Below are 13999 nucleotides of genomic sequence, written 5' to 3'. Positions count from 1 at the left end.
GTTTTGTGTGTACTGGACTTCGCACAGGGTGCTGGTGTCACTCGTACCCTTATCCCGTGTGGTGGGCAGGCTCTAGCAGGGCCTTCCCTTTTCCTCCTCTTCTGTTGTTCACCCCCTCCTGTTGAGTGTGTGAGAACCCATGACTTGCTCCACTTAGAATCTGGGGAATTCAGTGTCACCCATGTGACTGTGTTACATTATATTATACGCGAGTCACTCTTGGGAGCAGATGTGCTCTGACAACTCTCCTTGCTCAGGTGACAGGGAGCTGCTTGTGGCCCCTGGAAGCCGAGGGCAGTCTCCAGTCGACAGCCAGTGAGAAGCCAGGGCCCTCGGCCCATCAGCAGAATTATCCTTAAAGAAATAAAATGTGTAACTCATGTAAGGCCTCCCTGTGACCTCGAGTGAAGCTGCTAGGGTCTCTGGCCTTCAGTATCCTTTAAAATAAAGAAATTGAACAAAGTAAGTGCAGAGCAACATCATGTCGATTTTCTGTTTGGATCAAAAGTTACAGGATCGTGTGGAGAATTTATCTGGCACATGCAAAGAGAGAGAGGAGAGGGGGAACAGAAGGGAGATTCAGCAGAGCCTCAGAGCAGCAGCATTAAATATGAAGGAAAACACGAAATTAAAATGCACAAATTGCAATTTGAGCTGGATAGCAGATTCCAAAAGCCAGCATATTTTGTTTAAACTCAGAAGGGTGCATTGAGACAATAGCCCTGATTCTTCCTTTCAGATTAAGCAGAACCCTACTTAGAGTTTTACTAATACAGATATTTCAATAACTAGACACGTGAAGCATGAATGTATTTGATCAGAGCCACAACCTGAGGAGAACTGGGCAGGGGGATGGTAAGGCTCCCTGGAGCTGTGTGAGGAATTCATTCAGGTTTATACATTTCTTTTTTTTTTTAATTTTTCTTGAGGTATAATTGACATAAAACATTGCCTTAGTTTCAGGTGTACAAGATAATGATTGGATATTTGTATATATTTCAAAAAGATCGCCACAATAAGTCTAGCTAACATCCATCCCCATATATAGTTGCACATTTTTTTCTTGTGATGAGGACTTTTACACTCTTAGCAACTTTCAAATATGCAATTACAGTATTATTAGCTATAGTCACCTGTACATTACATCCCTATGACTTACTATTTTATAACTGGAAGTTTGTACCTTTTAACCCCCTTCACCCATCTCACCCACCCACCCCCATCCTCTGGCAACCACCAATCTGCTGTGTCTATGAGCTTGCTGGGGTTTTGTTTGTTTTTTAGATTCCACAAATAACTGTGATCATATGGTATTTGTCTTTCTCTGACTTATTTCACTTAGCATAGTACCCTCAAGATCCATCCATATTGTTGCAAATAGCAAGATTCCATTCTTTATGACTAAATAGTATTCCAGGGTGGGGTGTGTGTGTGTGTGTGTGTGTGTGTGTGTGTGTGTAAATCACGTCTTCTTTATCCATTCATCCATCAATGGACACTTAGGTTGTTTCCACACTTTAGCTATTGTAATAATGCTTCAGAGAACATGGGGGGTGCAGATATGTCTTTGACTTAGTGATTTTGTTTTCTTCAGATAAATACCCAGAAGTGGGATTGTTGGGTCATATGGTAGCTCTATTTTAATTTTTTGAGGAACCTCCATACTGTTTTCCACAGTGGTTGTACCAACTTACATTCCCCAAAATAGTGCATAAGCATTCCCTTGTTATTTCTTTTCTTTTTGATAATAGCCATTCTGACAGGTATGAGGTAATATCTAATTGTGGTTTTGATTTGCATTTCCTTGATGATTTGTGATGCTGGGCATCTTTTCATGTCCCTGTAGGCCATTGGTATGTCTTCTTTGGAAAAATGTCTATTCAGATCCTCTGCCCATGTTTCAAGTGGATTGGTTGGCTTTTTGCTATTGAGTTGTATGAGTTCTTTATATATTTTGGATATTAACCCCTTATCAGATATATGATTTGCAAATATCTTCTCCCATTCAGTAAGTTGCCTTTTCATTTTGTTGATGGTTTCCTCTGCTGTGCAGAAGATTTTTAGTTTTACATAGTTCCCTTTGCTTATTTTTGCTTTTGGAGTCAAATCCAAAAAATCGTTACCAAGACCTAGGCCAGGTAGCTTACCACCCATGTTTTTCTAGGAGTTTTATGGTTTCAGGTCTTATATTCAAGTCTTTAATCCATTTTGAGCTAATTTTTGTATATGATATGAGACAGGGGTCCAGTCTCATACTTTTGCATGTGGCTATCCAGTTTTCCCAACACCATTTATTGAAGAGACTGTCCTTTCCCTGTTGTATATTCTTGGCTCCTCTGTTGTGAACTAATTGACCACATATGCATGGGTTTACTTCTAGGCCTTCTATTCTGTTCCTTTGATCTATGTGTCCGTTTTTATGCTAGTACCATACTGTTTTGATTACTATAACTTTGTAATATTATTGTAAATCAGAGAGTGTGACGCCTCCAGCTCCATTTTCCTTTCTCAAGATTGCTTTGGCTATTCGGGGTCTTTTATGGCTCCGTACAAATTTTAGCATTGTTTAATCTATTTCTGTGAAAAATGCCATTGAATTTTGATAGGGATTGCATTGAATCTGCAGATTGCTTTGAGTAGCATAGACATTTTAACAATATTAATTCTTCCAATCCATGAGCATGGGATAATATTTCACTTTTTGTGTCTTCTTCAATTTCCTTCATCAGTGTCTTATAGTTTTCAGTGTATAGGCCTTTCACCTCCTTGGTTGAATTTATTCCTAGGCATTTTATTCTTTTTGATGCAGCTGGGAATGTTATCTGCAAATAGTGACAGTTTTACTTTTTTCTTTCCAATTTGGTTGCCTTTTATTTCTTTTTCTTGCCTAATTGCTGTGGATAGGATTTGTAATCCTATGCTGAATAAAAGTGGCAAGAGTGGGCACCCTTGTCTTGTCCTCTATCTTAGAAGAAAAGTTTTCAGCTTTTCATCATTTAGTATGATGTTAGCTGTGGGCTTGTCATATATGGCCTTTATTATGTTGAGGTACAGTCCCTCTGTACCCACTTTTGAAACCCAATTGTTTGCAGCCTAGATATTCCCCTGTCATCCAGCCTTCTTTTTACATGCTTTTATCATTTTTTTGAAACTGCCTTGATTCCTCTCCTACACCAGTGGTCCTCCCAAGACTTGGGAAAGTTTCCTGGGCTGTACATGGTCATGGTCTCCTCTAGCTCCAGCTTCCCACTGTGACTCTTCTCTGCACAGGGTGACCCTAGCGTCGCTCACGTCCCCTTTTCTTTTCATTTTAATTTCCCAAGACACTACCAACCCAGGGCTGCTATGGTAGCAACCAAAGGTATAAGGGACGGGAAGGTAAACAACTAAAATTTGATATTGTGCTGTTTTGTCTTTACCAGCGTTTCTTCCCATTGGACATTCCTCCTCTGGCATCCAGGCCTCCTGAGATCTTCACAATCTCTTTTCACACCTCTCTCTTCTCTGCATGTCCATGCTTGTCAAAACCCTTCCCTCATTATGCAGAGTATTTCAGCTCTCTAGGCAAGGCTTCTCTTTCTGTAGCCTAGGAGGGAGGCATCGCCCCTCACACCCAAGGAGGTGATTTGTCTAAACTAGAGACACTTATCTGAACAAAGCATTGACTCGCTTCATGTAAGTTACGCCACTCCCTGGTATCTTGGTCCCTGATGCCCCACAGTTCCGATAGCCTCCATGCCCATTCCTAGGAGTTGAAAGTCCCTAGATCAGCCCACTTCACACTAAAGGGCTTGAACTGGACCAGGCAAGCCTTCTCATTTCTGCCTCCAAATTAACCTCCATCTTCTTTCTTCCCCTCAGACCGCCCAGGGCTTGCCTGTGTTGAGAGAATAGAAAAATACCAAGATAGTTTCCTGCTGGCCTTTGAACACTATATCAATTACCGAAAACACCACGTGACTCACTTTTGGCCAAAACTCCTGATGAAGGTGACAGATCTGCGGATGATTGGAGCCTGCCATGCCAGCCGCTTCCTGCACATGAAGGTGGAATGCCCCACGGAACTCTTTCCCCCATTGTTCTTGGAAGTGTTTGAGGATTAGACTGACTCATTCTCATAATTCCAACAGCACTGCTGGGTGTCATTTCATTCCATTGCCTAGCTCTTTTTTGTTTGTTCCTTTATTTCCTTGTGTTGGGAGGGATTGTTTGGGGGAAAGGGGAGGTAGTCCTTGGCCTAGACATGGATGAAATTGCCCCTTGAATGCGGGTACTTGTAACTACTGCATTTTGTTCTCCAGTCCTTTGATGTGAATGCTTTGGAGGTTTTACAGTTGTGGAGGTGGCAGGGGACAATCATTAATTCACCAGCACCAAGCCATCACCAGCTCCCATCTGTCCCAGTCAGAGACTGGAGCAAGCAGAATGGTGCGGCAGAAGACTAAAGAAGACTTAAAACCAAGACAATATCGTCATCTTGAACCGATCCTGATTTTTGCAGCACTCAGATTAGCACATTGCAGACCCCCTTTGGTTAGATGTGGCTTTCAGCTTACTAGGGAAAGGTCTGAACAAATTTTTATCTATTCAAGAGCATGCTGTTTTCAGCACTCTTTATTCTCTCTTAGCAGCCTAACCTGGAATGTATAGGAATATTTGTTTCCCAACAATTAGCTGTCCTTTCACTACAATTGTTACAATCCTATGGTTTAATTCGAGTTATACAAGGGCATGACTCAAAGATGTGCAGGTGTTTGACTGATTGAGGCCAACTAGGAAAATAATTTCTTTCAGTAAGCCCAAAGAAATTCGAAGTCTTCACGAATGTCAGTGACTCAACAGTTTCCAAAAATTCACCTAGTGTTACCTCATAGTAAGAAGGCTTCTTACAGTTTAGGCTCAGAGAAAATTCCCACAAAAATCAAACCTATTTTACAGTGTTGTCGCTGTTCATGGACATCTGACCCCTCACCTCCCAAACTCCTGAAGTTATTCAGCCTGATTGCATCTCTGCTGAGCTGACAACACATCTCCCTATGGATCAACCCTTCTAACCAAGGAGCGGTAACAAGCTGAAATCTAAGTCTTGTTCTGGAGGGATGCCAGGGAGAGATTAGTGCAGTTACGTTCTAAGTTGGAGGAAATGCAGCGCTCTTAGAGCCTCCTCTCGTCCCGATGCTCTGAGGTTGCTTCCTTCTGGTTTTAGATCCTCAAGCTCTTTGCTTTACTCACAAGTGTGTCCTAGGCCCCTTTTCCCTCTGACTCTGAGGCTTGGCTCTCACCAAACAAAGCCTGGTGCGACCACTGACCCTCTGTCCCTCTGACAGCCTTGCCCTGAAAGACACTCAGCAGGAAACACCTGTACACCATGCACACGAACCCTCACTCACCCTCCCTGCCCAACCAGCCTCCCCAGTGACAAACGCTGGAGTAGGGTGTGCCCAGATGGCAAATGGTGCCCCTGGTCGCTTCAACGTCAGAAGATGGGCAAAGGATATACCCATGCAATTGAATGTATCTCATTCTTCACTGGCATGGTAGACATAAACTATTCCTCTGCCTGCCTTGTACTGCCTTATCCTGGAAGTATTTGGGAAAATAAGCCATATCAGTGAAACTTGCCTAAAAACCATGTGGATTAATTCTTTTTTAACTGGCCCAGAAGTCAGGGTGCCTGAGTTCTAGTGTGTGCTGTCAAGTGGTAGATTTGTGACCTTGAGTCTTGGTTTTCTCACCTGATGAATAGGTCATGAACTCTAAAATCCTCCCATCCTTAATATTGTACTAGCTTGGGGGACGGGAGAAGGGGGATCAGGTTCTTTTGATGGTTTCTTTCACATTCAAATTTCTAACTTTATTAGACAGAAATTGTGGCCCTCTTAACAGTTAAGGAAAGTATATTTGGTGTTGATTCAAAATAGGAATTTGACATACTTCTCATCAGTTATTTAGAGAAAGGCATGATGGCTTTGGGAAAGGAAGAAGAACAGCATTAAAAATCCCAAGTGTGACCAGAAATAATCTGGGAGGAAAATGATTTGTTTAAAGTGCTAAAGCAATTATACTGGCTTCTGGGGAGGAAGGAAAACAAGAACAGCACTATGGAACTTGCTAACCAGAGAAAGGAAATAGGTGGAGAGGTTGAAATTATGAACATGAAGCTCACGGGCAGACTACTGGCTTTGACTTATCTACAGTGTTTGGGTTCTGTTTTCTTAGGCAGCCTCTAGCCAGTCTCCTCAAGCCCTCATGTTAACATCTCAGCTCCCTCTGTTGACCCTCCTTGGAGAACTACTCTTTGAAACATAAGCGCTTCATCACCTTCTCTGCTCCGGGGCAAGTCTGAGAAGCTTTTTGGGGTGGGGCAAGTTTTCCCTCCAAAGGGAAGGAGAGAAAAGCAAGCAGGGGGATCCTGGAGGTTCTCCTCGGTCAGCAAAGTTCCCCAGGAAACTCCCCTCAGTTTGTTTGACAGAGATTCCCCAGTGCATCAGACACCCCCAGATTCAGTGTAGCTACAGAGCCTGATCTAATGCTGCACTGGAATACTTTAGGGATTAACATGATTGGCCATTGGCCCAGCAGTTTGGTAGATCGACAGCGACCCAACCAGCCCCAAGTAAGTATGTTTGACCCTTGGCTCCCTACATGACTGCCTTAAACAGGCAAACCCCTGATCTAAAACTCTTGTCGAAGGCTGACTACTTTATGCTGAGTAGGACAAGCCTTCAGGTACTTCAGGTTGAAAGGAAAGGCTATAAGGACTGAAAGCACAACCCCAGTGGTCAAGGTGACTCATTCCTTCTGTAACTGACTGAGGTACTTAGTGCACCTCAAGACTCCATCCTATAAAACTCGATTAGGAGAGATCTGCTCTGGATTATTTTAAACATTTTTTCTTATGTTGTCCAGACTTTCAAATCAAATGTGGACTGACTGAAACCCTTCCCAGTGGGGAGACATCCCAGTAGAGGAGAACACACCGTACAACTGGGATTCCTATTTATAAATCACTTAAATTTGGGGTGTCCGATGTGTGTGTGTGTGTGTGTGTGTGTGTGTGTGTGTGACCCTCAAGTGTACTTTGCTCTTCAATTAGACGTGAAGCGTTTCTAGAAATAGTGACAAAAGTTAAGATCTTTTCTTCTTTACGATTCTGCTCAAAACACCACGTGCCGCCTCCGAGCTTCTTCTAGTCACGTGAGCCTCGGTCCTCAATGGCACCCTTGCCGCATTGCTGCCTCAGCCCTGTGATGCCTCTCACCTGTGCCCCGAGAGACGCCTCTTCCACCTGCAGTGCGGTCATCGGACCGCCCAGCCCGGCTCCACCCCCGCGTCGCCTCTGAGTGAACAGGGGTGCAGGCTTGGTTCCTCCTCAGCCCCAGCCTCCACGAACTGCGGATGCCCTCAAAGCATGTCACTGTCCGTGATACATTTTTATTCTATGGACCTCTAACCCATTCGTGTCATGTTGACCTTTTGCTGCATGAGTCATAAAATATGAAACTGGTCTTATGGTTTTTGAAATGTAGCCATCATTTGTAAGGCTAAACCTTTTTCGTAAACTGAATTGAAGTGAATAACCAGGCCACAGTTCCTCTTCCAAAGGAGAACGCTTACAGACATTTGAATCTCGTTGTCCTTTCCAATGGCTACGGCATCAAGGTTCTAAAATAAGCTCGTAATTTTTCCTGTTATTTTAATAATATGGAAATATTAGCATAGTGTTTCTTTTGATAGGGACAGACTATAATCCATATTTAAATTTTATAGAGAAGAAATTTTATTGTACTGTGATGTAGATATTTATTATCCAGGTAAGGATTTGCCCGGTGTGTATTTTTTACAATTGAAACATTTTACTTTAATCTTTAAAAGAAAAATAAAAACTTTAAACACACACACACACACACACACACACACACAAACAGACTAAGGTAAAAAAAAAAAGGTTTGGCCTTATCACAGACGTTTTACTGTGCTGTACAAATGTTTGCAAATGCAAAAAGTGTGCATTTCTAGTGTGTTTCTACATTCATTAATGCCGCCTTCAAGAGCAATATTGTGCAGATAAAATGCTGTTTGTGGCTTTCTGTTGCACAGTTAAAGCTGACCCACCTTATGCACAAGACAATCAGATTTAAGTCTGTCCTCCTCAGGATGCAGATAATACCCATGTACGTTACGGAGCACAATGCAAGACAAAGGAAGACACTTTGATTACATGTGTATTGCTGACAGAGAAGATATCAGGGCATGCATGAGTTGACATTATGCCGCTCCTTTCTTTTGGTTCTTCCTAATTGGCATTTTTCATTTGATTATAGAGCCAAATTAGTTATGAAGCCTTTCTTCAGAGAAAACACCTTTTTTCCCCCATCATGTTTTCATGTCCTGAGAATCAGAAAAATTCAACAGAATAGGAAAAGATTTACAGTCATTGGAAGATTTGTTTTGCAAACGGTGTTAAGTGATATTGCTAGATCAGTAATATTTTTTTCAGCCTAAAAGTCTATTGAAATCTGTGATCAAAATGTTTTAAACTATCCAAAACGAAAATTTGTATATTTGGGAAAAGTGGATTTTTACATAGCTTTTGTATGCAGATATTAAATTGTAATTATGACTATAGCGGGCGTAGATAAACTCATAAGCTACAATTCTAAAAAAGAAAAAAAAGAAAAAGCTTATAATGGATATAATTTCCTGTCTCTTTCTTTAAATATTATTATTTTCTACATAAGCATGGGGTTGCCTACTCTTCTCATCTCGCTGCTTCCAAAGGAAGGAAAACAGGGATGTAAGGGCATTTGTTTCATAAACATCCACTAGAATTAGCAAATTTTCTTGGGAGGAGGGCATCGGGGGATGGAGGGAAGTAAAAGGCTAATGGGAGATATCCTCTTTGCAAGGGTCCATAGAAATGGGGTGAGGAGGGAAGAGTGAAGTTTTTGCAGCTAAAGGACTACATTCATCATTTTATCTCAAAATGTTCTAGAATATTATTAATGGAATTATACTACCATCAGCTATCAATATATGTCTCAATCCCCAATTCTCTGAACACATGTGAGTTAGGACTCTTGCTGTGATTGAGTGGCAAAAAAAAAGTGCCTAATGGGAATATATTGTCCATAATATCTGGAAAGTCCAAGAGTGAGATGGCTTCAGGCGTGGCTGGATCTGGGCACTTAGTACGTCAGGATGTGCCTCTTTCCATCCCTCTGTGCAGATTTCCCTTTGTACAGATTTCCTTCAGGTGGACTTCATGCTCACATAGCCTTTCCTCCTATGGTGGCCCCCGGTAGCTCCAAGATTAGCCTTCTAGCTCCAAACCAGTGGAAAGAGAGTTTCTCTTCCCCAACAGTTACAATGAAAATCCTGAGCCTACTCCTCATTGGCCCAAATTGAGTCATGTGCCCATTCCTGAGCCAGTCACGGTGCCAGGGAGGACAGATATGCTAATTAGCTTAATCCTCTGAAATCCTGGAACTGGGTGGAGGAAAGAGGGATAACGAGCCCCATCTAAACTGGACCAAGGGTTGAGTCAGGAATGGTTCCTCAAAGAATATTCTAAGACTTACTACTATAAGAAGTGGGAGGAACAGCAAGCAAGCAAAAGAACAAATGCCCACGGCAGTGGTTCAGTCTTAAAGTACATCCATTTTTGATTCAGCAACAAGTCTCCTGAACAGAGAGGAAGCTCAGCACGATTTGGCCAGGTCGTGCAAGACCATCTTCTAAGGGGCCAGATGAACCACTGCATCTCCGGATGGTTCCCGTGGGACTGGGGAAATAATTCATCTACCAGCTGTCTCCTCCCACTATCAAAATGGGATGGACGCCCCTCTGCCAGGTTGTACACGCCTGGCCACAGAGCAGCTCTGGAGGTGTCTCTTGCTTCGGGAGCAAAAGCAATCCCCCAAGTGGAGAAAGTTCTCTCCACTCCCACAGCTGGGCACAGTCCATCTAGACTGGGTGACAGACCAGGTGGCAAGTGGGGTGAAACAAATGGCCCAGGCCCTGGGCAGACAACCGGGGTTAGAGGATCTGCAATGATCTGATACAGGGCTCCTCCAGCCAACAAGTTCTATGGCTGTCTGGAGAAGCGGCACCAATTCCAAAGAGAATCGTGAAGCTCCACAAACAGCCAAACCTATATGTCACTGTACCATGAATTTGGATGCATACAGGCTTTTAATTTAATATAAACTGATCATGTAAATTGTCCACTTGGCTACATTTCCTAAGAGTAGCTGAAAGAACTCAATAGACCATTGATTTAATTATATGATATTAGTTGTTCTTACAAGGTCAAAATTTTTTTTCCATATAAATATCTAGCTGAATATTTTGTAGAAGCCAAGAGAATTTTTTTTATTTTTTCCGTACAAAACCTCACTTTGGTGCACACATGTTTGGAATCAATACATATGAAAAGTGAAGTCAGATGATGTGGCATGAAAACTCTTCTTTTTTAGGATAGACTGAAACCATCATCTTTACTTTCTTTTGACTTGTTTGCACTAATTGAAATGAGGGAGGGTAGATGCATGTAGAGTAAACCATCTTCAAGTTAGCAAGTCTGAAAATTCTTGTGCCCACAAATCCCAACAGATATAGAGACATGAAGAACACCCCTCAGTTTTACCCTGAATCCCACAAATATGCTGCAGTTTTTTGTGTTGTAGATATGCAGGTTTATTTGATGTCTAAGGACTTTATAATTTTCTGTATGGGCATCTTTAGCCTCGAAGAGAGCTTTGAGGATTTCTCTCCATTACCTGGAATCAAAGCCAAGTAGGGGCTTTGTAACAATAAATTATTTCAAAAGGTGAAGAACCCAAAACCAAGGATCATTCATCGGCACGTGAGCTGCTTTGTGAGAATCCAATTGCACGTTTCAGGAAGTTCACCTTCTTTTTCTCCGGTACTTTGGTACAAATAGCACTCATCATTTACTCTCCACTCCAGAATCCCAGCAGCCTTCTCAGAGGATGGGCTGGGCGTTGGTGCTGCCTTCTGGAATTCTCCACTGCCACAATGGAGTGTATAATAACAGCCCACCAGGTAATGAACACCTACTCAAAGTCAGGAATCATACTAGACCCTCTGTATTATACCTTTAATCCTCCAAGTAAAGGCACAAAGTAGGTGTTAGTATCCTTATTTGACAATGAGGAAATGGAGGCTCAGTGTGAATAAGCAACTCACCCAACATCACACAGTGGACAAGCATCAGAGCACATAGGGTCCCAAGATCCGTATTCTTTTTACAACCTGCACTATTAAGACCAGCATAGACTTAGCTCCTGAAGAAAGAGCAAAGGCAACTCTGCTCTGGAAATGTTTACCATTCCCCTTCCAAAGAAGTTCCCCTACCCTAATGCAAAAAACATGCACATCCTGAAGAACAGCCACCTGGTCTCTCATTAGGTGTTGTCTATTGCAAACTCACTCATTGGCGTTGCAACACTGAAGAGTAATTTCTCTTGGCAGGACCTGCTTATAACCCAGCTGACTTCTAGAGGTGTCAGTCTAACGGGAGGACATTTTGTTTGGCTAAGCATTTGGGGGTCCGAGTGACCAGTTAAGTTTGGGGAGAGCCAAAGTGCTCTGCATAAGGAAAGGAGAATTTACAGCAATGGAGGTTGAGGGGCTACAGAGGGGACACGGAGAAACACTTAAGATTCAAGATAGGACATCATGAGACAACTCCCTCAGCTTTAGATAATCAACTTAAAAATGTCAAATGCATGGTGCGGGTGAATTTCTTTTAGAAATAAATGAAAAGGGACATTCCGTTACCATCTTGATATGAAACAACAGAACCCCAGATCAAAGGGGATCTTGATAATACATTATCCCAGAATTCATGGGGGTTCCTTTTTTTTCCCCCCCAGGCCCAAGGAGCACTATTTATTTATTTATTTATTTATTTATTACCATCTTTATTGGAGTATAATTGCTTTACAATGGTGTGTTATCTTCTGCTTTACAACAAAGTGAATCATATACATATGATACATACATATGTTCCCATATCTCTTCCCTCTTGCGTCTCCCTCCCTCCCACCCTCCCTATCCCACCCCTCTAGGTGGTCACAAACCACTGAGCTGATCTCCCTGTGCTATGCGGCTGCTTCCCACTAGCTATCTATTTTACGTTTGGTAGTGTATATATGTCCATGCCACTCTCTCACTTTATCTAGTTTCAAAAAAATTGAAAGAACAGTTTTTCAATGCAATTTCACCTAGCTCCGAAGACAGAGCTCTAGCTGACATCTGGAAGATAGATTTATTTAAGGCTGCACATAGACATGAGGATAAGTAACTAAATTGAAGGTCCTTGTGGAACTTTCCACAGGAAAGCAATAAAAGCCTCTTTTATCCAACTTTCACTCATATTTGCAATTAAAGGAAGACAGCAAAAGTCTTAAACCAAATATTAGCAACCTAACCCAGATACATTAGGGAGAAAATTTTTACAATACTGGTAACATCTGGGGCTTCCCTGGTGGTGCAGTGGTTAAGAATCTGCCTGCCAATGCAGGGGACACGGGTTCGAGCCCTGGTCTAGGAAGATCCCACATGCCGCGGAGCAACTAAGCCCGTGCGCCACAGCTACTGAGCCTGCGCATCTAGAGCCGGTGTTCCACAACAAAGACGAGCCACCACAATGAGCAGCCCGCGCACTGCAGTGAAGAGTAGCCCCCCGCTCGCCACAACTTGAGAAAACCCGCATGCAGCGACGAAGACCATGCAGCCAAAAATCAATTAATTAATTAATTAATTTAACAAATATATATATATTGGCAACGTCTGAAATGTTATGGGATTAGTATCAGGAATATACAGGTAGGTTTTCCAAATCAATAAGAAAAAGACATGAAATGCAATGGAAAAATAGAATAGTCACAGAAGTAGAAGCCCAACTGGCTAACAAGTATACAAAGAGATCCCCTACCTCACTAGTAATCGGAAATAGGAAAATCGACACCACTTTACCCACAGAAAACGCCAAGTGTTAATAAGAATATGAGGAGATGAGGACCTCATCTCCTGCGGAAAGTGTCCATTTTTCCTGTGGCCAGTGACTCTACACGTAATTCCACTCCTGGCAACACACCCCAGAGTCTCACACGGATCTACAGGCATTGTCATCCGAGCATCCCAGACTTTGCAGTACCAGGGAGTTCAGGCTAGGGAAGCAGAGAAGAATACTGGGTGGAGGGCTTCCTATCATGGAAATCACCGTAGCATCAGCAACATTGAACCAGACCTGCATACAGAAACCCGTATGAAACAAGACAGCACCATACCACTGACGTAAACTACAAACACATGCAAAGGAACTCCATATTTTTACGGGGAATCATATGTAACCAAGGACATATATCAAGCACATTAGGCTGGGTGCCTATGTGGAAGACATGAGGAGAGAAAAAGAAATAAAGCAGGAGAAGGGTCGCAACAGGCGGGTGATTCTAACCATCATGAAATGAGGGGGATGCTAATCTCAAGTCCTGCACCTGAGGTCCCCCTCCCTGAAACTGCCAGGCTTTACTTATCTCTCCCCCATCTGTTCCATGAGTCACCCCTCTTACAGTATTGCCTAGGTGCTGATGGGCATTAAATGATGAATCCTGGTGAGGCACACAACCTACGGCTTCAGAACCCAGGAGATGAAAATAGCACTAGCCTGGAGGTGACTAGGGGAAGAAAAGAGAGAAAGGGGTAAAGGTCCTACTTAATAAATGGCTTCCAGCTGCCAAGCCTACTTTCCAGCGAACTCTAATGTGAAACTCCAAAACGTGAGAAAGAGACAAGGCTCTGGTTAAACAGCTCTGTCCATTCAGCCATCCCAAATCCCCAAAGCAAATCTGTCTCTAAGGATTCCCTAAATCTGCATCAAATTTCTGGAAACCTCTGATCTAGAAATGCTTGCATTCACAAGCCAAGTCTGGAGTGATGAATGGCAGGGTCAACTTTATTTAAAGGG

General features: G+C 42.6%; 1 protein-coding gene across 6 annotated transcripts in view; it reads left to right on the top strand.

Annotated features, from left to right (window-relative positions):
• Positions 1–7740, top strand: part of THRB (thyroid hormone receptor beta) — a 387212-nt gene extending 379472 nt beyond the window's left edge. For all 6 annotated transcript variants that reach the window (XM_060099500.1, XM_060099502.1, XM_060099499.1 and 3 more), the window contains one exon: positions 3862–7740. In XM_060099500.1, coding sequence (XP_059955483.1) covers positions 3862–4103 — 242 coding nt within the window. In that variant the 3' untranslated portion in view covers positions 4104–7740. The remainder of the gene's footprint in view (positions 1–3861) is intronic.
• The last annotated feature ends 6259 nt before the right edge of the window (positions 7741–13999 follow it).

Source organism: Mesoplodon densirostris, chromosome 5 (genome assembly GCF_025265405.1).
Source record: "Mesoplodon densirostris isolate mMesDen1 chromosome 5, mMesDen1 primary haplotype, whole genome shotgun sequence".
NCBI classification, from domain to species: domain Eukaryota; kingdom Metazoa; phylum Chordata; class Mammalia; order Artiodactyla; family Ziphiidae; genus Mesoplodon; species Mesoplodon densirostris.
The sequence above is the reverse complement of the archived record's forward strand: the minus strand, read 5'-3'. Positions and strand labels throughout refer to the sequence as shown.